The following is a 24,320-nucleotide window of genomic DNA, read 5'->3' as shown; positions in this document are numbered from 1 at the left end:
TTTAGAATGGTAGTAGAGTGGTGTTTACCTGTCAATATGTCTACATAGTGTTCACTAGGCTCAAGGGATGGCTCGCGTTGCTTAATTTGTAAAAAATAGTATTCATTCATATTTATCCAGTCTGACATTAATCTGAAGTGGTGGTGTCATGAAGACATGTGTTGACTGTTGTTTGGCTAATGTCTACCTTTTTTTTTTTTTTTTTTTTTCAGGAGAATGGACCAAATGTCAACTGGAAGTTTATTTTATTCATATAGTTTGAAAAGGATTGTTTTCCTAGTATATTCACAAAAGCTCAGGAGTAGATGTGAACCTGTGCACAAACATCCATCACATAGAGACATGAGAACTCTCTCTCACTCACACACACACACATACATTCTATTATGTAAATGTATTTGCATTTTAAAAGCAGCTGGAATTGTTATTTATGTTATTTTATAGATTTTATTTTGTTCAAAAGGAACTGTTGCCCGTATTTTTTAAAATATATTTACTTGATGTTATAAGCATTTGTTCATGGGACCTAAATGTTCTGAAAATGTTGTATTAATAAATATAATTTACAACAGCAATGACATTTTTGTGTTATCCTTTCGCATTACACCATACTGTTCATTTTGAACAAACTGTTTAGATTAATGTATATTTCCACTTTTGATTTGTATTTCCATCACAAGTTAGGTCTTAGATTTTATTTAAACGTGGTCTTAAAAAGTCTTAAATTTCACTTGTTTATTCCTGTAGACACCCTGAGTATATAATACCAAAATGGCCTAAGCATAGTGTTAAAGATAAATAAATGTACAGCGCAACAGTCCATAGATGTCACAAAGACTGCACTCATTGGTCCATTAGAGTTGTGGCTTGACAGATTGTGGTTTCTGGTTTTTAATTGTTTTAGGGACGGGAGGAGGATCCACATGAGGGCAAAGCGTAAGTTGTGTTTCACTGAACTCACTTTTATTAGTAATCTAATCAATTGGAAGATTTCCAAGCAGGATGTAAAGGTTCACATGCGTAATTTTCTCATTAGATGCGTTTCTCTGTGATGCTGCACTTATTAGTCACGAGGATATTATCTACTTCGACCTAGTTTGCTTTGTCTGTATGAATAACAGCACATTGTCCACACGATGAGTCATGACTGTCTCCTAACCGCCCACGTCCTCCAGTCTTTAAGTTTGACTGTGTGTGTAGATTGGTGTTGTTGCAGCAGGTTCTAGAATATGTTTTCATTTAGTCGATTTAGCAAATGTTCTTGTCTCCACCTCATTCTCCCGTTCCTCTCGTTCTATTGCCTGAGCAGCTGGTATCATGGAAAGATCACCAAGCAGGAGGCCTACAACCTGCTGATGACGGGTACCATTCCTTTTTGCATTTCTTTCGGCGGACGCTATTAATTCCTCGCGGCTTTAATATGCATTCAATTTGTCAGAAATGAGTTATGAACATCAAAGTCCATTTATCAAAAATATTTTGCAGAGCGTGCACTGAAACCTTTCTCTCTCGCCCTCCTCTCATTTCAAAGTTGGCCAGGTCTGCAGTTTTCTAGTCCGACCGTCAGACAACACACCTGGGGACTACTCGCTCTTTTTTCGCACAAATGAAAACATCCAACGGTTTAAGATCTCCCCCACTCCCAACAATCAGTTCATGATGGGGGGGAGGTACTACAACAGGTACGTTTGGCACTGTTGCCGCCTTCAGCTGCTGTTCCAACGTAATGCTACCAGGAGAGATGACATGCTAGTTGTAGCATTTTCGAAGTGGCAGCTAGTTTGTAATGTGCATTTTGAGTTGCAATAACTGATATGCTGACTCTGGTTGCTCTCCCTCTCTAACTGGCAGTGTCCATGACATCATCGACCATTACAAGAAGGAGCAGATTGTCGAGAGCTACAACCTGAAAGAGCCGGTTTCAGTGCAGGTCGGTACACATACACTACCGTTCAAAAGTTTGGGGTCATCCAGACAATTTTGTGTCTTCCATGAAAACTCACTTTTATTTATCAAATGAATTGAAAATTGAATAGAAAATATAGTCAAGACATTGACAAGGTTAGAAATAATGATTAATATTTGAAGTATTAATTTTGTTCTTCAAACTTCAAGCTCAAAGGAAGGCCAGTTGTATAGCTTATATCACCAGCATAACTGTTTTCAGCTGTGCTAACATAATTGCACAAGGGTTTTCTAATCAGATATTAGTCTTCTAAGGCGATTAGCAAACACAATGTACCATTAGAACACTGGAGTGATCGTTGCTGTAAATGGGCCTCTATACACCTCTGGAGATATTTCATTAGAAACCAAACGTTTCCACCGAGAATAGTCATTTACCACATTAACAATGTATAGTGTGTATTTTTGATTAATGTTATCTTTATTGAAAACAGTGCTTTTCTTTGAAAAATAAAGACATTTCTAAGTGACCCTAAACTTTTAAGCGGTAGTGTATATTTTAGCATTATTGAGCCTGTTTGATGTTATATTTTTGCCATTTGCCATTTAAGGGGTTTTCTGATCCTTAAATGCTCACATTTCTTATCTTTATTGCCATTCAAAGTATCCAAATACTGATGGAAGCAAAAGAGTAAATCTTGAGCCTCACTGAACTGTAAATGTATATTCTGAATCGAAAATATAGCATCAGACATTTTCTTGTTTGTTTTCCTCAAATTTAGAACATCTCTCTGCGGCAGCAGATTTCGCACTTCATTTAAGCATTGTTATGTGAGCTGCCCCTTCCAATGGAATTGATTTGATGGTTGTGTGATGGCTTGATCTGTTTTTGTATTTATCGTAGCACCAGGAACAAGTTCTTTCTGACACGGTGGATGGGAGAGAAATTTATAACACTATCAGACGAAAAACAAAAGACGCTTTCTACAAAAACATCGTCAAGAAAGGCTACATCCAGTTCAACAAAGGTGCGTGGGACATCCGTCTCGTATGACAGGGCTTTCAGTAGCCTCTTGTAACGTCATCCCGTCCCGTCTCGTGGTCACATCGGTCGGGATCTACTGGTAATAATTATTAACTTTTAAGGATTTCTGCCCCTTTCAGGAAAAGGCAAAAGATGGAAGAACCTTTACTTTATCCTGGAGGGTAACGACGCCCAGCTCATCTACTTTGAGAGCGAGAAGAGAGCCACCAAACCTAAAGGGCTGATTGACCTCAGCGTGTGCTCCGTGTACGGTGTGCATGACAGTCTATTTGGCAGGTGAGATGTTCAAATATAGCTCTTGGTCGAATTCAGTAAAGTTGGCAAGAAGCGCTGTCCCTCGGCTGCCGATGATCAGCTGCCCAGACTCCACCACGTCATTTCTTTCAAATCATTTCGTACAAAGTAATTAAAAATCTTCTCTTTTTTCCTTTTCTTCCTCAGGCCGTACTGTTTCCAGATTGTTGTACAGCACTTTAGTGAGGAACAGTACATATTCTACTTTGCAGGGGAGTCTTCAGAGCATGCTCAGGTAACAAGAGGGTCAGCAGCACCCCCTCTCTGATAACCGTCCCAAGTACTATGAAACGAATGAGAACAAACTGTGTGAAGAGTTTACGGTGTTGAGAGTTCTTCCAGAGACGGAGCTCCTGACAAATGATTTCTAAATGTTCGGACGGTGCTCTGTTTTTGCAGGATTGGATGAAATGCCTTCACACTTTTTGCAGTAACTTAAGAAAAACCACTCAGCCGACTTCCAACAAAAGGCTTCGACAGGTACATGTTCCTTTAATCAGTGTGTGTGTGTTCATGAAGACAAAGTAGTAACAGTAGAGGATCAAATCTAACACGCCAGTATTAAGGTATTACATTCTAGATCAGTAGCAATGAATAATTGTACATTTTGAAGTTCAGAATGAATCCAAAGTGAGCACAACTATAACACGGGCACACAGAAAGACTTTAATATACTTGTACACTCCCAATTTTAATATCTGAATCCATATTGCTTCTTTAATAAAGCACAAGAAAAGACTAAGGGACCTTTTATCCTTGCGTCGTTGTACTGCCGTTGTAAGACAAGTCGATCCTCTTACTGCATCATTTCACGATTCCCACACTTGGCTCATCCTAAATTATTATTTTGAAGGCTTCATGCCTGGCGAGCCCTTCAATATATTACATTTATTTACTTATTTTTTCCGTGTGACTTTCATTATAAGTGTATTGTGAACGGGATGGATCAGATCCTCCGTAGAGGGGAGGTGGCGCTTCATCGGGATTGGTCGGTAACGGCTGGAAAACGCGCAGATTAAAAATGGAATCTCTCGCTCTTGTGTTTTTTTTAATTATCAGAACTTTTCTGGTCATTAACTGTTTTCAATTTATTATCTGTATTTCAGTAAAGACCATTGTTGAAAATGCTGCGCAATTATCACAAAGCAATTATTGCAACCCATTCATTCTATATGTTAAGTTATGCAAATGTGTGTTTCATGTGCCGACGTGTTGTTCTGGTTCTCCTCTCAGGTGAGCAGCCTGGTGCTGTATGTGGAGGAGGCCCACAAGCTGCCCGTGAAATATTTTAACAGCCCGTACTGTAACATCTACCTGAACAGCGTCCAGGTGGCTAAAACCCACCCGCGGGAGGGGCAGAACCCCGTCTTCACAGAGGAGTTCATCTTTGAGTGAGTGTCATTGCAGATTTTTACCATCCTTTTAAATTCTTCCACTGCTCTTTATCTCTCTGTATTTTATCGTCCTCACATTTCGAGCAACCTTTTCTTGCTGAGACAAAAATACAATGTTTTCTACTTATTTCCAGAATAATACAAATGTGTTTATCTGTGTTTTTTTTAGTGATCTTTCGAGTGAAATCAACAGATTTGAAATCAGCCTGAGCAACAAAACAAAAAAGAGCAAAGAAAGTGACATCTGTAAGGATCTTCTTTTATTTTTTTATTTTTTTTACAAATCTAATCGCTATGAGTTTTGGCATTCACCTCATCCCCTTTAGTTTAATTTCACATCTGGAAGCTCTGCCACCCTTTAACGCCTCGATCTATCTCCCCCTCCCCTCCTCAGTGTTCATGCGGTGCCAGCTGAACCGTCTGCAGAAGGGCCAGATGATTGACGAGTGGTTCCCCCTCAGCTCCCACGTGCCTCTGAAGGGCATCGAGCCCGGCTCTTTACGCGTGCGTGCCCGCTACTCCATGGAGAAGATCATGCCCGAAGAGGAGTACAGCGAGTTCAAAGAGGTCGGAGCCACTGAGAAGCGGTTTGAGTGTCCATTAACCGTCTCTGCTTCTCTGTGATCCACTTAAAATGACATTGATATCATTGCCGTGTGTCCTCTGCAGATGATCTTGCAGAAAGAGTTCCACGTTATCTACGCTCTGGCGCACGTGTGTGGTCAGGACCGCACCTTATTGGCTAGCCTCCTCCTGCGCATCTTCAGACACGAGAAGGCCGAAGCCCCTCTACTCAGGACGCTCAACGACCGAGAGATTAACGTGGAAGGTAAGAGCGATACAAAGAGATGATGAAAACATGAAAAGGGGCAATAAGAACAACAACAACAACAAACACTGATGCGAAAACGGATAGCGTTGCTGAAGTCATGGATCTGCATACAAGTCACTCCAGGAACCCACGATATATTCACGGTGAATAATACGATAATGTCTACGTGTAAATGACAGGGTTCGTACGGTCATGGAAAACCTGGAAAAGTCATGGAATTTCAAAATGGTCATTTCCAGGCCTGGAAAGGTCATGGAAAAAACTTAAATCGTACAAGTTTTGGAAAAGTCATGGAAATTTGTTATAATCACGTGTTCATTTACGCCGAGTTTGAAATAATTAATTTGTTTTTTAAAGAAAGACGCTCAAAATATAAGCCGGCGTACGCTCTCAATGCGCAACATTTTCTAAAATGTTCATGTTTATACCGAGATTTAAGTTTGGTCATGGAAATTTGGTTAAAAGTCCTGGAAATCCATTGGTCAAAATGTGTAAGAACGCTGAAACGAGTGCTGAGACCTTCTCTGAAGCGACACCTCAGTCTTTAGTGTCACAGGGTTCAGCGTTGCTGTTTGGTGTGTTTGTCGCCTCTAGACTTAAACTTAACTTCCTCTGCCGCTGCTCTGCTTCCAGATGAAGCCACGACATTATTCCGAGCGACCACGCTGGCCAGCACTCTGATGGAGCAGTACATGAAGGCCACGGCCACGCCATTTGTCCACCACGCTCTCAAAGACACCATCCTCAAGATCATGGAGAGCAAACAGTCCTGCGAGGTAAAGACCCACAAAGTGTTTCCTTTTTACGCACGTCGATACGGGTTGCTAAGCGGTTCACCCCTGCCTGGAGATTGAAATCCAAACGTGCAGTGACTCGGCATCAGCCGAGGTCTCGTAGTTGCTGTGCGAGTCCTGGTATATAACGATGACCTGTCTTAACTTCTCTTGTGTTACAAATCAGAAATATCAACACACAGACACAACGGATACAACACGTGATGCATGTTTCCGTTGAATCTGATTATTATATCATGGTTCACAATCCTGCATTGGGAATTTTTGTATGAATTCATAGTCCGTCGTTTCTCTTATCTCGTTCCTTTTCTTTCCCTCTCCATCTTCACTTCAAAGCTGAACCCTTCCAAACTGGATAAGAATGAGGATGTGACCCTGAACCTGGCTCATCTCCTCAACATCCTGTCCGAACTGGTGGAGAAGATCTTCATGGCTGCAGAGATTCTGCCACCGTAAGAACAAACCCCCGCGTACTGACGCCCACAGTGTTGCCCCGTGCTGCAGGGGAGATCACGCCAACTGGCTTCAGAGAGATTTTAAGGTCCGATGAACCCAAATAAACCGTTTATTTTTCTCTCTGATGACCCGTTCAGGACTTTGAGGTTCATCTATGGCTGTCTGCAGAAGTCTGTGCAGCAGAAATGGACCACTAACAACACAATGAGGACGCGGGTCGTAAGGTAGACGCACAAAGTAAAAACTCTGTCAACATATTCTTTGTCTGTGTGAACTGTCCATTAGTGCATGTTATTTATTCTTACTCTTTCTAACTTACTTTATCCGTTCTACTTCCAGCGGCTTTGTCTTTCTGAGACTGATCTGTCCTGCCATCCTCAACCCCCGACTGTTCAACATCATTGCTGGTGAGCATCTGTCAAACAAACATGCAGAAAGCCACCCGTGTGTCCCATGTGACATGTTTCAGTATGTGTGTGTTGTGCACCCCGCTCTTCTTGCAGACCCTCCGTCTTCCGCAGCAGGCAGGACCCTCACACTGGTGGCCAAGTCGGTCCAAAACCTCGCAAACCTGGTTGAGTTCGGTGCTAAGGTGTGGATCGTGTCCTATCAACACTAGCATGCAGAATACACATTGTCTTGACGGTGGCCGTACGTCAGGGGGAGCGATTTGCATTAGAAATGGTCGCGTCGACGTTCCGCCAATGTTTTCTCTCTCTCCTGAAACAGGAACCCTACATGGAGGGTGTGAACCCTTTCATCAAAAACAACAAACACAGGATGATCATGTTTCTGGATGAGTTGGGGGTGAGACTCGCGTTCGTCGCCTTTTTTCGATCAAATCCTCAGGCTGAGCTTCGCAGGCTTAGAAAAGTGTCCCCCGTGTTTTCTGCAGAACGTCCCTGACCTCCCCGAAGCCACAGAGCACTTTAGGACGGATCTGTCCCGGGACCTGGCGGCGCTGCACGAGGTCTGCGCCTCGCACTCGGACGAGCTCCGGACGCTGAGCAACGAGAGGGGAGCGCAGCAGGTCCGACTCACGCAGAGGACGTCTTTCCGCCGCCCCGTTACCGAGGCGTCCTCTAATGCCCGTTTCGCCCTCTGCAGCACGTGCTGAAAAAGCTGCTGGCCATCACGGAGCTGCTCCAGCAGAAGCAGGCTCAGTACGCCATGTCCAACAGCAGCAGGTAGTACCGCACCCCCTCGCCTCCTCATCGCCTCATCCCCACGTCGAGTCTCCGCCACCGGAGGGCAGCGCAGAGGAGACCTAGCATGCTCGACCCTCATCACCATGGCAACCCCTCCATCATGTCCTCCTCCTCCTCCGATCGTCCCACCCACATGCCATTCTGTCCCGTTCACCCGCGAGAGCGATGCAACAATCAACGCCGTACCGAAAAACATATTAAAAACAAAGAAGCCGCACCTGTGACTGACGGCTGAATCCACAGGGACCGTATTTTACCCTCAAACTGTGTTCAGAATACCGACTCGGGATTCATTCCCTTCATCGCGAGGGCCAAATATTAAGATTTTAAGAGTTTCTTTGTACCCACTGTGTGTTCTGATAGCACAGGTTGCCAAAGTGTACACCCCCCCCCTCCCTGCTCAATATGAGGAAACTGACATGAAGAAGCTAGTTCTCTGTCCCCTTTTCTTGTAACTGGATTATGAGCGATAAAGCTTTTTATACTGTAATTGACTGATTTATTTTAAGGTTGTGACGGTATCCGCAAAGTGCTGAAACTAGCATGTATGTCTTTGTTTTCTAGATTGAAACAAAGTTTTTCATAAAAGTATGGTTATTTTATATTAAGAATAAATTCTCTTGCTGGAATCATGAGTATATAAGTGAGATGAGCTGAGTTCTTTCCCTCCGATTGTATCTGCTATTGATTATTTGGTCTTTTATGAAACTTCTCAATGCCAGATAAGACGCATAATCAGAGAAACCAAGTAAAATGAAAGTGTTTACAGCAGCAACTTTTTTGAATAGTACAGATTGTATCAGACTTGCATGCACTTATTAAACAGTTTTTGTAAAATAGATTATGGAGTCATTCATTGTCCCCTGACAAGCTGGGGAATCGTATGCACACGGTATCATGTAGTTGCTTGTAAAGAATAATCCATTATTCTGATTAATCTGCAGAAATAAGACACAAATGTAGAAAAATATCTTTATTCCAACTGCAGAACAAAAGCAAATCAGGACTTTATGTTGTAGAAAAGTAAATATAACATGTACACTTATGCAAACTGTCTTTGACTCTCCATTGTGTTTCTGTAACGGCATGGTCAGCCAATCGTGACAGTTTAATATCGGAATAAACTATTGGTATACTAGAACATCTTTACGGCCCAAACCATTTTGGGGTAAACGCTCATACCAGGTCTTCATCGGTCCATTCCTGCAACGAGAAACGAGAGTGAAAATATGTAGTTCCAGATTGCTTAACTGTCAGCATATCATGTAAATATGGTCTCACCTCTTCTATTAAACGAGGTTCTTTTGATACATGACCATCCTCTTCATAACCTCTCTTTCGTTTGCTGCAATATACAAAAAGTAGTTTTTACTTTGAGCCGATAAGTCGACTCATACCAGAATAACTTGTGAATATTTCAGAATCGGATCTATCTTTGCGACCCCCCAACTCGGTTAACTTTTAGTTCCTGACATTCACCGTTTGTGACCGAGTCCATTTTCAACACCTCATTTCGGAAAGTCACGCGGCCTCGAGTTTCCACCATCGGTAGTTGTAGTTTCCCCCCCATGACTCTTCCATTTCCAGTTCACACCATGCACCACTATGTCCATACATGGCATTTCAATTGTCCACCCAATAAGTGATTCTCCAAAGCGGGCCGGTCACAAACATGTCCACTTTATCTTACAGGACAGAATGCACCATCATGTCACTGGCCGCTGCCATCCAGGTAATGTGAGTTGTACAGATTTCCACCTGGGAATCAAGTGTGGTAGTCGGACCGCACACACAAAGTGAGTCCTCGTCCCACGAGGTGCCCGAACCGAAGACTTACGGCAGTTTGTATTCATAAGCATGCGGCCTCGATCCCTCGCCATACGGCTGTTCTCCGTGGGGAAACCACTCGCTGCCCATCTCAACACTCCTTCCCCCAAAACGCTCCCGACGAGCTGCGTCGAGCTGATGACACTTTGACGACGATTTCCGTGAAGATGGACCTAAGATGCAGTTCGACGCAAATGTCGGAACTTCTATTCTCCCGGTATGCATGCCACGCCGGCCCTGATCGACGTGGACGCTAGAAGAATGCGTTCCCGGGACACGACTTGCCAGGATGTCCGGGGGGGGGGGGGGGGCATCGACGTAGCGCTTTCTGCCGGTCATCAGGGAATTGAGCGCCCCCCCACCAAGCCGTGGGGGTTTCGAAGCTTTCTTGCATCCGCAGTCTCTCTCGCCATCACGGGTGGCTTTTCAGAAACACTTCTGCACCGACTATTTTCATATCGATTCATCCCGAGAAGTCATGCCACGCACAGATTTATCAACTTCAAAGTCGTAGCGGGTCGGGCCCCCCCCCGTGTGCCTCCAGACGACTCGAGCCGCGGCAGAGTCCGAATCTGTGCCTGTCATCGCTCTAGTTTACCAAACTGTTTACTGTAGTTGCACTTAAAGATACCACGGACCTCACCAAGTGTTCAGGTCACGGATCGGCCTAAAGGTCTCCTCCTCACACCGATATCCGCTGTGCTCCATGGTATGGATGCTGTAGGCAGGAATGTGGCGTGCTGTTGTACTTCCTTTCTGTATTTCATACGACTGATGATGTGTTCCTTTTTATTTTTCTACCTGATACTGAACCTTAAACCTTTTGCATCTTAGATACGACAACCTGGCTAAAAATAAAACTTACTATGTATAACCGAAAACTTGAGTTGCTTCCTTTGGTGTGGGTGACGCACACACACACCAAACTCAAAATGTGCCCAAAATTACACAACACTAGTTCTATCTTAATAGAAAGACGAGATAAAAAATATATTGTCGTCGGCTTCCCACCTCCACGATAATCACATTTTTATACACATTTGAATACGTCAGTGTATATTGTGATGATATATTGTCGTTCTCTCTGATCATCGGACATCTCAAAGTAAACGTGCTCGAGTAACTTCATCTCCTTAATACTTACTTGCTTGAAATGGAAAATTCCGCATGAATCCTCTCCAACTTCTTCTTGTAAGCATTTACCTCCTCCGCGTTGGGAAGTTCATACTTCCTGAGGAGGGTTTTCATTTCTGGATGAACACAGAACACCTCTTCTTTAATCTCAGCTCAGACTTGTTCCACGTTAGTGACCCTCAAGGGGCTCAGTGGCACCACCTTGTGGTCTCAAATGAAGGTGCGGCGTACTCACGTCTCATAGAGTCGTACATCTTGGAGAGAGTCTCTTTGTCCTCTTTCAGCCGCAGACATTCATTCAGGTAGCTTGGCATTTGAAAAAGGAAAAAAAAGGATTATTCAACTAAATTCAAGTGTTTTTGTTTTAATCTGGGAGAACATATTCCTTTAATAGCTAAACAATTGTTACAACAAATTAATGATGGTCCTCCAGCTAATTATTTCATTCAAGTTCAATATTACCAACAGGGTTCTTGCACATTTTGACCAATGGATTTCCAGGACTTTAAACCAAATTTCCATGACCAAACTGAAATCTCGGTACAAACATTAAAACATGTAGAAAATGTGGCGTATCGAGAGCGTACGCCGGCTTATATTTTGAGCGTCTTTCTTGAAAATAAACATTAATTATTTCAAACTTGGCGTAAATGAACACGTGATAACAAATTTCCATGAGTTTTCCAAAACTTTTATGATTTAAGTTTTTTCCATGACTTTTCCAGGCCTGGAAATGACCATTTTAAAATTCCATGACTTCCAGGTTTTCCATGACCGTAAGAACCCTGTACTAAGTTATTTCAAAATCTACTTCCTACTAAAATGTAAACGTGTCATTGTTGCTTGCTTTAAGACGAGCACCTCTCCATGCTGAGACCAGCTCTCGAGGCGCTGTTCAGAATAGCCGTGAGAGCGATCTGAGAGGGGGGAAACAGCAGCCCTGCGTCCGTCATGGCCGCCTGCGTCAGGAACTCGTCTGCATTCTTCCTCAGTGACTCTGGGTTCTCCAAGGTGGGGTACCTCGTCTGAAGGAAATCACTTCATTCATTGAGACGGGACACCACATCTGAACGACTAAAAAAGGAGCTAGATTTGGAGGACGAGTCCAAGATAAATATGAGGAGCGCTCTCTCCGGTCCACCTACCTTGAGGTCAATAAGCAAGCCCTCCATCGGCCTGTAGGGGGTGTGGACCACCAGGTGAAAGTTGAGTTGTTGAATCAGCAGCAGCTCAAACTCCAGGATTTGTTCCAGAACCATTTCCTGCCCTGCTGGAGTCTCCTGCAGAAGGTTGCCCACAAACTGGGTGCTGGAAACGTTGAACTCATCCACCTTACAGGACAGGTAGGCACAAGTCAGCCTGGAACCAGAAGCTCGGGTCAGAACGAGCCTGAACAACGGACTCGTCCAGCAGTTTGGGGGCAATAGTTGGATTGCGGGAGATATGAAGAAACCACTCGTTTAAAAAATAAAAAATAAACGTATTACAATTCCTAAACTTTAAACCAAAGAAAGGAACTCATCAATTACTTGACCTGAATAAAACACTGAATAAACTGTCAAGTTGACTGACTCCTTCCTCATATAACATCACTGTATTTGCATGTACAACTAATTAAAAAAATGTAAAAGGCATCCCAGCATTTACACAGTTGGAACACATTCAATCATAATCCCCAGAAACATCTCTGTACTCACATGATAATCCTCGGGTGGTACTCCATAATGGAGTTGTTCAGGTAGAATCTTCTGAAGTACATGATGGCCGTACCCTGCACAGGTGAGACACACGGAGGTCAGATATGCCACAACACCCACAGAGAGGAGTTTCCCTTCCTCCTTGTCGGCTGGGAGGGAGGCGGGGCTTAAGGAAACGCCAGTGCGCATGCTCTATGAGAACATCAATACAGAAGCAGTGTATGTGTAATGTATAATAAACAGAGCACCAGAGTTTTTAAGTTCATTAGCTTCGCATTGAAAATGCGGAAGGTTATGTTTTGATCGCCGTGTATTTATTTATTTATTTGTATGCGTGTTACTCGCATAACTCAAAAAGTATTAAACCGAATCTCATGAAATTTGGTGGGATGATTGGTAATTATCCGGGGACCATTTGATTAGATTTTGGGATCGATCGGGTCAAAGGTCAAGGTCAAAGTCATGAAAAGGTACCAAAATCAACAACGCGGTGCGCAGTTCCCTTTGCACACACGTGTTCCCACACAGACGCAAAGAGAGGACACACGTACCACGACGGACTTGGGCATGACGGGCTTGAAGGCATTGCAGAAGTCCACCATCCTCTTCTCGTAGTGTCGGAACAAAACGTCCTCCTCGTGACGCTCCAGGAACATGGACTCGCTCACCGCGGGCTGGCGGAGAGGCGGGAAAGTCACGTTATGCTCACGCGTTGTGTTATTTCTGATGCATCGTCCCAATTTACCTTTCCGCTCTCAAGTGTAACGCTGCGGAATTTCTGGTTGGCCGTTAATCTCTTCTGCTCAACATCGTCTTCACTTCGAAAAATCCAGTGTTTTCCCTGTGAACTTTTGTGGAACATGGCGGCCTGTGCAAGAAAAGAGGGTTACAACGTGAACAGTGACGGAACATAAGAGTGCACTTTGGACGAGTTAACGTACTTTATTTGGAGCCCATTCACATCCGAATAGTGTTGACGACGGTCGTGGGGCAGTGGGTAGGTAGCCGTGTGCAAAACAGCCTCTTGAACTGCACGCGGAGCTTCAGAATCGCTGTTTTAAAAATCCAAAACAACTGATGCGCGTCGCAAATGCCTTGCGTCAACGTTGTCCCCTGGTGATGACGTTGATATTACCGTAGTGTAGGATACAGTGCGCACAAGAAATATCTTGCAGTCGGCTACTAGTGTCCTGATATCTGCCATACATCTTAACCCTCCTATTACCTTTGGGGTCAATTTGACCCCATTCAATGTTTGACGTCTCTAAAAAATTGATTGACATAATTTTTTTTGCTTCATATTTCATGAATTTCCCTAATTTATTGCGGACAACTGAGAAAACATAAAATTCACATGATGATATGTTTTCAATGTCCTGTACACAACCTACACAATATCGTTTCCCAAGTTTAAGTGACAGGTACGTTATGTTTGTTTGTTGACTACCTAAACAGCCTTTTAAATCAATAAAAAAGTTGATATTTACCTTCGCATTGAAAATGCGGAAGGTTATGTTTTGATCGCCGTGTATTTATTTATTTATTTATTTGTATGCGTGTTACTCGCAGAACTCAAAAAGTATTAAACCGAATCGCATGAAATTTGGTGGGATGATTGGTTATTATCCGGGGACCATTTGATTAGATTTTGGGATCGACCGGGTCCAAGGTCAAGGTCATGAAAAGGTCAACATCTTATTTTTACCAGAGCGCGATAAATTGTTATCCATGTGGCATGCAACTAATGCCAAAATGTTCATAATTCAATGCCCAATCTTGTGATATGCGAAGATATGCGCTCTACTGAGTGCCCGTTCTAGTTCTTATATGTTTTACACAGTGAAAAACAGCCTGGGGTCAAATTGAACCCAAAGAACACCGATGCGTACAAGTTGTGTTCAGGACATTGAAAACATATCATCATGTGAAGTTTATGTTTTCCCAGTTGTCCCCAATAAATTAGGAAAATTCATGAAATATGAAGCAAAAAAAAAAATGTCAATAATTTTTTTTAGAGACGTCAAACATTGAATGGGGTCAAATTGACCCCAAAGGTCATAGGAGGGTTAAAGCAATATGAATGTGAACATATTTATGTATTATAAAGATAGAGGCTTTTAAGCACCTTTTCTAAAAGAAAGGTGTCTGACATGACTTCTATACATTGTTATAGAATAATATTTTATAAAAATATAAAACAATAATTGTATAGTATGTCATAAAAATGCCATAAAAAGTCATAGTAAGTTATTTCACTGGGAAATGGCCTGTACTTTTTTGTTAGCGTTTGTCTAATCGAAGTTCACACAACTTGTCATTGTTCACATGCACTGATGTCAGTGTAAAGGTGTAAAGTGACACCTGCCTATCAGGAATTACTAACAAGTATACACCGTAGGCACAGTTAATACGCATCTTGCCAAGGATACATCGACATGGGCTAGGGGGTAGTCAAATACACCAGTCCAGCACTGATGTTGGGCTTTGGTCCAAGTACTTTTAGGGAAAGCGAGAGTGCAGTGTGAATGAATTCACATGTTCAGTGCATATGACTCCTGGCCTCAACAGACCCAGTGTTGTCCAGCATGATTATTCCTCCAGCATTAATGTCAATGTCATCATAATGTCCAGCTTCTCCACCCCTGCTGTTGATGACATGTATTCGCCTGGTGGATATCTCCAAGTCTCTCATGATGCCATCTCCTTGATGTCCTGTATACTGATAGAAAAGTTTGTAAAAAGTTTTGTATATAATGTATTTATTGGCATACGGACAACAGTCGAGTGTGAGGTTAAATCATCAGTGACTCAAAATCACAGACGTGTTCTATACCTATTCAACGAGTGTGAACTGAGTTCTTGAAGCTGTCATAATGACTTGTAGTAACTATTAGTGACGTTAGGATCTTAAAACATGTTCTGCAATACAAGACGGGACATGTGGCTGCCAAATGCAATTACACTCCAAATATACCTCCAAATGAGAAGCCCATCACCTCCCTCAAGGGACGCCAGGAGGATGGCAGCTCTTTTCGGGTTGACAGCAGCTGACGAGAGGGTGGGCGGGCTTGAGTGGGTGAGTTCATTAGAAAACCAATAACATATTAAAGAAACATAATCATTCAAATATTAAACCGATTTTCATTTGGCCGATGCTGTTTCCAGCTGTGTAAAGAAGGTCGTGTTTTTCATGTCCACCTCATCTTGACGTCTCTCCGTCCACTCTGATGCTCCTCCCACAGCATCTTGTGTCATTTCTCTGAGAAACGACAAAAGCAACAAATGAGATCCTTACATGGGATGTCATTTCAGAGCCAAGTGTTCATTCATGCTTCAATGCTTTCGAATTCATGAAGGGAAATATTGTTCACCACGCTCTCCCCCAAGATGCTCCTGGTTACAATTCTTACTGATTTTATTATTTACACAAATGAATCTTCAATTTGAGGATAATTTCGGTCTTTTGCAGCTGGTTATGTTCATATATTCATATTGTAGTGTCGTACAATAACATTAATATGCCATTTTGAATGATATTTTAATTCAATTTGATGATCAAACAGGATAATGTTAATACTATTATAAATGATATACACTTTTCTTACGCAAAATTGTAATGAAATATACATAAATCGGGAAGTGAAAAACGTAGGCTCGGATTACAGCAGATTTATAGCACATGACGAATACAACTGGACCTCTCGTAAATGATGTCCGATATTTAAGTTATGAGAAAAGCGGTTAATGTTGCCAGTTCCTAAATCAATTGCACGAGCCACTTAAGAACAAATCTGTGGTGCTGGCACGAGTGAGTAATGTCTGAATGAACGCTCAGGCAATATGCGCTATAGGATACATTTGTTCTCTAAAAAGAATCAGACGATCATAAGATCTGATCGTGTGATCTCGTGGATCAGTAACAAAATAAAACCATGAACAACACATTTGACTAAAGGTGAAAACTGTGAATGACAGAGCGAGAGAGACAGACAGGCAGACAGACAGACAGATACGCAGACAGACAGACAGACAGGCAGACAGACAGGCAGACAGAGAGACAGACAGATACGCAGACAGAGAGACAGACAGACAGACAGAGAAGCAGACAGACAGACAGACAGACAGACAGAGAGATAAGCAGACAAACAGACAGAGAGACAGACAGATAAGCAGACAGACAGACAGACAGGCAGATAAGCAGACAGACAGCAGCAGCTGATGGAGATTATCTATTTATAATACATCATTGTTTATGAGTTGGTAATATATATTTTTAAATGATCTGAATCTGTAAAGTATAAACTCACAGATACATTGTATTTTATTAAAGTGTCATATATTCTTTTGAGATAGTGAAGGGAGCATCAAATGGAACTTCAGGTACTTTAAATGAACATAACCGTTAACATAAATACAGAACAACGGTGTTCGTATTCTGTTTCTACTCAATATACTTATCACTAACCACTGATAGTGTTTACATGACGTTTCATCTGGGAGGTAAACCACAGTTTTTGTGTAGCACATGTTGTCAGCATCAAGACATTCTGTGGATGCAGACTGCAGATCAATAACTTAAATCAAAGCAGAGCTTGTTCATAAAAAAATTAATATTCCAGGGGAAGATCTCCAGACCCCCAACTGAGGCTCAGGCTTAAATCCTGCATTTAAGTTCAAGCCCACGGGTCACTATAACAAATACACACCTGGTAGGCTACACACCAGCAGGACCAACAGGTTGAGAACACAACAATCACACGAGGCTCCTCGCGGACACACATTCCTGTGTGGATCATTTGAGATGCAAGAGCATCACAGGAACTGAATCCCGCGCCACGTTGAGACGCAGCGACTCAACCCCCACCAGTGTTTTCCGTATACCGCAATTTGCATAAACATGAGTAATTTATGAATAATAAATGCCCTTGCATTCAGCTGGAGCTGTAATTTGCATATCACCGCAGCTACAGTTTTATTTCCTTAGCGCGGTGTTATCACGAAGTCCTTCAAGCCTGCATGAATCAGAATCAGAGAAATAATGCGTTAACAGGTATGTGCTGAGGACTGTTTCATGATCTTAATCTCTTGATACGGGCGGAAACGATTTTTAACTTTAATGTGTGTGCTGCGTCTGCGACGTGCTGTTAAAACGCCGCATACGTTCAGTGTGCGCCAGTGTTACATCGCTGGTGTCGCCCTGCAGATTGCATAAACATGAAGTGCCGATGCATTATTGATGAGACCATCGCAACGTTTTCTGTATGTGCGCCCGCGTGTGCGCGCACGGATAGGGCGTGTAATGTTTGCGTGCGCGCGTGCCTGACTGTGTGCATGTATATATCTGTGCATGTGTCTATATATATGTGTTGTCTGTATAACCAAACACCTTTCCTTCGATATTTTGCATAATTCCGCAGTCTGGTAGATGACTTGGTTTTGTCTGTTTTTATCCTGTTGTAGAATATTCTAAAACGTATAACAGGCCTTTATTTTTTTACATTGGTGTTGAATTTTCTATTCATATTTTTGTCAGTAAGGAGGCTCAGTTATTGCAGCGTGCAGTCTCTTTACTTAGGGAATACATATTTGGATGCTACTAACGCAAAGTGTGTCTGTGTGTGTGCGAGAGAGAGAGAGAGAGAGAGAGAGATAGAGAGAGAGAGAGAGAGAGAGAGAGATGTTTGGTTAGAAGTGTGTGTCTTTGACTACAGGTTGTGCTTATATATTCTGACAGGCAGTGTTTAATGGGAAATCAGAGTTGTGTGATTTTGTGCGTCTGTTATTTCTCAGCATTTGATAAACATTACCAGGGGCGGGGGAGTTATTGCAATCCAAAGACACAAAGTCAACCTTTGACCAACGAATTGAGGCGTTGTGAAGCATCGCCGTGGCTTTATGCCTCTTTTTTTTATCTTCTATTTGTGATACTGTTGTGGAGAAGGAGAAGAAACTTGAGGAGGATGATGATCCCCATCCTCCCTACCGTCTCATCTCGGAAGTTACTTTCTCGTATAAAAGGAAATCATTCTAAAACTAGAATGGGCACTCGGTAGAGCGCATACCTTCGCATATCACAAGATTGGTCATTGAATTATGAACATGTTGGCATTAGTTGCATGCCAATTGGACAAAAATGTATCGTGCTATGGTAAAAAAAAGATGTTGACCTTTCCATGACCTTGACCTTGACCTTTGACCCGATTGATCCCAACATCTAATCAAATGGTCCCCGGATAATAACCAATCAGCCCACCAAATTCCATGTGATTCAAGAAGATTTGACCTGTTCATGACCTTTGACCTTGACCTTTGACCCGATCGATCCCAAAATTGAATCAACTGGTCCCCGGATAATAAACAATCATCCCACCAAATTTCATGCGATTCGGTTCAATACTTTTTGAGTTCTGCGAAAGATTTTGACCTGTTCATGACCTTTGACCTTGACCTTTGACCCGATCGATCCCAAAATTTAATCAACTGGTCCCCGGATAATAATCAATCATCCCACTAAATTTCATGCGATTCGGTTCAATACTTTTTGAGTTCTGCGAAAGATTTTGACCTGTTCATGACCTTTGACCTTGACCTTTGACCCGATCGATCCCAAAATCTAATCAACTGGTCCCCGGATAATAAACAATCATCCCACCAAATTGCATGCGATTCGGTTCAATACTTTTTGAGTTTTGCGAATAACACGCATACAAAGAAATAAATAAATAACGCTGACAAAGATGCAAATGATTTCTCTGACCAATCAGGGCGCTGAATCTCTTTTTCCCTTCTCCGATATTTCCCCGTTTTTGCTGTAGCGTTGAATCCATTTCAGCTTCACACACTAACAAATGTGATTAAACCCTGATTGCAACTCCATACATGTGCATATTAATTATCCTGCCCTCCATCAGAAAACGCCCTGCCCTCACACACACAGTACTGCGGTTGCTGCGACAACCAGGGGTTGCAGTGCTGATGTCAGAGACTCTTTCAAGGACACTCACGCAGGGGCGGGGTCAGGTGATGTACGACTGCTGGGCATCGGCTAACGCCCAAGAACAAAATGCCCGTCATCCCCCCCCCCCCCATATGCCTTTTGCCGCATGGGAGAGTCTCTCTCTGAGCTTCAAACGCAAGAGGAAGCGCACCTGTGCTCGCCCGACACCTTTTGCTTATTGACGTCGTGGAATATTCTCAGCGTAATTGGTTTGACCGAATCGCATCACAGGGCCGAGCCGCCTGAGCCCCGCAGAGATCCGCTGCCTGTCTGAGGACTTTGGGGAAACTCTCGAAGTGCATTCTGCCTTCGTGTTTGGATGCGTCCGTTCATTGGTTTTCCTCAGGTTGGCATTAAGCAGCCACGCCCCCCCCCCTTTCCCTTCCCCCTCCCTTCCAGACATTCAAAGCTCCCCCAGCCTCTCTCTCTCTCCCTCTGTGTCTCTAATTGAGCTTTGTGTCTACCTCCATCTCCATTCAAATCCAGAGTCATTTGCATACCGCTGCCGCACGCCGGGCGGCTCCCCAGCTGTACAGTACAGAACTAAATGAGGAACACAGACCCACTTTACGTGACGCGAATACTAAGCAACCGGGAAAAGAGATGTTCCCGTTTCCTGAAAATACAGCGACCGGAGAGAGGAAGGAGGACGGTTTGTATCAGTGCATTCAGAGCGAGAGCCGGAAAGGATGGAGAAGAAGAATTTTGTATTTCTAATAAAACGAGACATTGGAGCAGGTATCAAAGACTGTCATTTGACATAAAAGTAGACATATGATATATATTGTAAAGTAGTTCTGAAACTGGGCACTTCGCAAATGATGGAAAACAGGCTTCCGGACGCGCGTGAATTAAGTTATCAACATTTAATGGCAGGAAGGGTAAAACAAACAGTCAAGGCCTCACGATCGTTCTTCATCGGCTCCTCCGCCCTCCTTCTGGCGTCGAGAATACCTGTAGAAGAGACCCGATTTCTCTAATCCACGGAGTTTTAAACTCAAAACGTCACTTCCGGTCAAGTCGCTAAACAAGTATTTTCACAATAAGAGTCCCGTCTTGTTATTGTCCGCATTAAAGTCACTTTCACAATAAAAGTCCCTTGTTATTGTAAGTCACTTGACGGAATTCAACCGGCCTCGTCAATCTATAATACTAACATAGTCACTCTCATGAACATACATTAATTTTTGCCATTTACATTTGCATAGAGTAAACATTACCCCTATGCTTCATAATAATCATTAATAACAATATCAATATTCTGACTATATTTTCTATTATAATATCTTTCTATATGTATTAATTTAAAACATAAGACCTCTGCAGACTATTACAACCTAACAATATATAAAGAAAGGTCATCATAACAGCCAGTTCAACACACATGTTTGTATTGAGACATAAATTATTATGCGCTCCGACTTGACCGATATTTCAGAGTTGTTTTGATAACGCAAACAGGGTTTTCAGGGTTCTACCCATCTTCTTTTGGGTATCAGTCTGACATGATCATTTCTCCCGTCTGGCTTGAATATTGCCAGGTTTAATTCGTACCTGGCTTGTCTCCGGCTTCAGCCCCGTGGAGGCCTGACCCGAAGCTCTCTTGCACATCGGGATCAAGGCATGTTAGGGACATTTTGCTCGAGTTTGCGGAGACACGTAACGATGGTGTATTTTTGATGCACTCCAAACACACTTAACAGAATATGTTCAGCACACCCTTAATGGGAACTGTAAACCCCCGAGGCCAACTTTCATTTCTAGCGCATTGGTAGGGATTTGGGACATTTCCACTCATTTCAGGATTCAATCAAAGCCGTAGCTTCAGGGAGAGAAAAAAAAGGTCACGCTCTTGATGGCAAATGCAGCTATCCTTGGTTTATATGCATAGCCTTTTTTTTCCTCCACAGTAACACCAGTGAGAATTGTGTGAAATGTAATGATCCATTTAACTTTACCTTCAAGACAAATGCAAACAGTGCAAAAAATCTTGGAGATTTTTTTTCTCTCCTCCCTAATCAGTTTGGATGGAAATGTTTTATTTATAAAACAAAGTAACTTGTGTTTATTCGTGAATGATTGCTAGGATTTGAATCCCTGGGGAGTGAAAACCCAACATCGTGCTCCATCATTCTGAGCACCCTAGCTTTGAGTGAAATGCAGAAGAAGGGCACATGGAGAGATGTTAAAGTGCAGCCATTCTGGGGGAAAGCCAATCCTTCACAGAACGAAGCTCCAACAAGTCCTCCAAATGACCCTTTATATCAACGTGCAATGTCCTCACCTTTCCACACAGCAAGGCCGTTTGGGGGAAGTGGGTCCATGTACAGTGTGCTGCTAGAGTAACGGTCTGTTGGCACTTACCCCCCCCCCCAAAGAGCCGGAGTGTATTTGTGTATTTTAGAACGGACGTGTCGAGCCGCATATTGTGTTTTGCAATTATGTGGCGTGCTTTTGTCATACTAAATTTATTTGCACTTGCATAATTTCCTAGCGCAATTGCAAAGGTAAAAGTGTGACAATATATTCAATATTTCGGTTCAAATGATGAGGCATTCTTCGTTAAAAAAATGTATACAAAAAAAGAAAGAACAAAATTATATATTTTTTAATGGATGTGTACATCTCTAAAGCAAAGCTATATATTGAGGGTATGTGTGAGTCTGTGTCTGTGTGTGTGTGTGTGTGTGGATTTGTACATCAGTGTGAATTTGCTTGCATCTTAATCTAATTAAGAACTAGATCCCTGAATATAGATGCCGAATTATTTGAGAATGGGGGAGGGCAGCGGTGTTTCATCAAGTCAGGTTGCCCAGCAACCAAAATCATTTATTTCAGACACAAAAAAAAGCCCTCTAAGATTTAATAATGAGGTTGTCTGCATTAAAATGCAAAGAAGGATGTCAGGCGGCACCTGAAGGACAGCAACAATAAGGCAGGGCAATTTCTCTACTTACAGGTGCATTGCTGACCTTCTGCAGCGAGTGTCTGTCAACGTTAACACTCTAACACTGCGAATCAGCCAAAATAAGCTTTTAAACCGAGCTTGCAAAAGTAAATACATTTAAATTGATTTTTTCTCATTTACATTTTGTAAATTGAGCGGGCTCAAGTGAGTTTAAACGCAGTCATTATGAATTAAACACAATGTTCATTTTTTATTTTCCAATCACACAGGTTTACGGTTTGCACGGCCTGTGTTCGCCGGAAAAAAAAAATATTGACATGTTTCAATCAAACACAAATATTTATTTGAAGCAATATAATTGTAATCAGATAGTCTCATCACATAGCTTTCATAAAAACCTTATTTAAAAAATCTAAACTACCAAAAGGTGTATTTTCTGGCGCGTTGCTCCTCTAATTGACAGTGCACGCTGGGTCTTGGCTGTTCAAGTGCTCCGACAATCATCACTGGCACCCTCCTCTCTTGTTTTCCTAATTGCCGCCATCCATTTTGTTAGAGAGCATTCTTGCATCAATCCCTGTTGCAGAGCTCTGAGGCTTCACATGGACTTCCTGTGGACTTCAACAAAAAGCCTCGTCAGGTGGATCAGCCATTAGTCACCCCTCTACATTGTCTCTGACAAATCGGATGTTTAAAGTACACACATAATTCAAAAGCACCCTCAGTGCTCCACAAATTGCATGCGTTTTATCCTGGAAATGTCATTAACATTGGGTTGAACTCTTTGAGCCTTTGCTCAGTTAAATCTCTTCTAATGGAATAGAAAATATCTAAATACATTTAGTTGTCAACAGAGATTTCTATTATTGTCATATCAGAGAATGTAAGAAATTGTAAAAGCAAACGTAAGACCGTATACCCTTTTAGTTTGGCTTCTTTATTTATTTATCTGTCCATCTAACCATGCATCTCGTCTCTGTTTCTCATTGGTAAATTTTGATTGATACATATCAAAGTTTTTATCTCATTTAAATTCTGCCAAATGTTTCCTCATTGGTATTTTTGCTAGATTTTCCCCAGATCCTTTTATTCATTTTTATTGAATGCTATTAGTTATTTATCTTTTTTTTTAATGAAGTAAAAATGACTGGTATGACTCATTTATTTATTTAAATATAATTTGTTTTCTCAATCGAGATGGAATACAAATAAAGTCTCATTGATCGATAGTTACTGGTATGACTCAGCCATTTCTTTTTTCTTTTTCCAATGGAGATTGTGCAATTAAAATTCTAAATTCATAGCTACGTATTACTTTGTGAAATAAAATGTACAGTTATTCTGAAAGTGATCAATCTCAATGTTAATTTAAACATCCTAACATTAATCTATTCATCTAAATCAAAGCTTTTTATGTATATATATATATATATATATATATATATATATATTTACTTGTGTGTAATATCCTTTGCTACATTGCCCTGATTAAATAATGCCCCTTGTGTTTTTTTAATGGGGAATATTAAACAGAGGTAAATATATAATTAATATGATAACCATCATCAGACATCATAAGACCAATGCATTTGTGTTTTTTTCCTTTTATTAACTCTCCAAATATACTACTATTAGACATTTTTACTGTTAACGTTTTTTTCCCTCTGAGTTTCTTGGGAATCTTGAGATGTTAATTTAGTGTAACACAACACACACAGTCATTCGCGCGTGGATGACGGGAATACTCTTTTCTTATCACTAGATGGGGTGAGAGCATCATTTAAAGGCTTTGAAACTGGTGGCAAACGTTTCCCCACTGCACCTTTTGC

General features: G+C 42.0%; 2 protein-coding genes across 4 annotated transcripts in view; one reads left to right on the top strand and one right to left on the bottom strand.

Moving 5' to 3' along the window:
- The window catches only part of rasa1a (RAS p21 protein activator (GTPase activating protein) 1a), a 28,971-nt gene extending 20,202 nt beyond the window's left edge, over positions 1-8,769 (top strand). The window contains exons 6-25 of the mRNA XM_056419949.1: positions 905-936; positions 1,310-1,362; positions 1,532-1,682; positions 1,852-1,930; positions 2,810-2,933; positions 3,070-3,226; positions 3,392-3,479; positions 3,644-3,724; positions 4,478-4,635; positions 4,808-4,884; positions 5,033-5,205; positions 5,308-5,467; positions 6,104-6,246; positions 6,601-6,716; positions 6,858-6,944; positions 7,060-7,127; positions 7,224-7,312; positions 7,450-7,527; positions 7,616-7,750; positions 7,828-8,769. Coding sequence (XP_056275924.1) covers positions 905-936; positions 1,310-1,362; positions 1,532-1,682; positions 1,852-1,930; positions 2,810-2,933; positions 3,070-3,226; positions 3,392-3,479; positions 3,644-3,724; positions 4,478-4,635; positions 4,808-4,884; positions 5,033-5,205; positions 5,308-5,467; positions 6,104-6,246; positions 6,601-6,716; positions 6,858-6,944; positions 7,060-7,127; positions 7,224-7,312; positions 7,450-7,527; positions 7,616-7,750; positions 7,828-7,911 — 2,133 coding nt within the window. The 3' untranslated portion in view covers positions 7,912-8,769. The remainder of the gene's footprint in view (positions 1-904; positions 937-1,309; positions 1,363-1,531; positions 1,683-1,851; positions 1,931-2,809; positions 2,934-3,069; positions 3,227-3,391; positions 3,480-3,643; positions 3,725-4,477; positions 4,636-4,807; positions 4,885-5,032; positions 5,206-5,307; positions 5,468-6,103; positions 6,247-6,600; positions 6,717-6,857; positions 6,945-7,059; positions 7,128-7,223; positions 7,313-7,449; positions 7,528-7,615; positions 7,751-7,827) is intronic.
- Positions 8,770-8,888: 119 nt separating this feature from the next.
- Positions 8,889-13,674, bottom strand: ccnh (cyclin H). Of its 3 annotated transcripts, XM_056419954.1 has the most exons (10): positions 13,528-13,674; positions 13,332-13,454; positions 13,138-13,260; positions 12,587-12,660; positions 12,035-12,248; positions 11,751-11,914; positions 11,125-11,195; positions 10,900-11,005; positions 9,210-9,273; positions 8,889-9,131 (listed from the first exon to the last, which is right to left on the bottom strand). In XM_056419954.1, exons 2-10 carry the CDS (start codon positions 13,446-13,448, stop codon positions 9,105-9,107), a joined length of 960 nt encoding a protein of 319 aa, XP_056275929.1. In that variant the 5' UTR covers positions 13,449-13,454; positions 13,528-13,674; the 3' UTR covers positions 8,889-9,104. The 3 variants fall into 3 exon arrangements, with proteins under 3 accessions (XP_056275929.1, XP_056275928.1, XP_056275930.1); XM_056419953.1 differs by having other exon boundaries at positions 8,889-9,273; XM_056419955.1 differs by lacking the exons at positions 8,889-9,131; positions 9,210-9,273 and adding an exon at positions 10,115-10,473.
- Between the last annotated feature and the right edge of the window lie 10,646 nt (positions 13,675-24,320).

This window comes from Pseudoliparis swirei, chromosome 7 (assembly GCF_029220125.1).
Source record: "Pseudoliparis swirei isolate HS2019 ecotype Mariana Trench chromosome 7, NWPU_hadal_v1, whole genome shotgun sequence".
NCBI lineage: Eukaryota > Metazoa > Chordata > Actinopteri > Perciformes > Liparidae > Pseudoliparis > Pseudoliparis swirei.
Note: the sequence above shows the minus strand (reverse complement) of the source record. Positions and strands in the feature narration are given on the sequence as shown.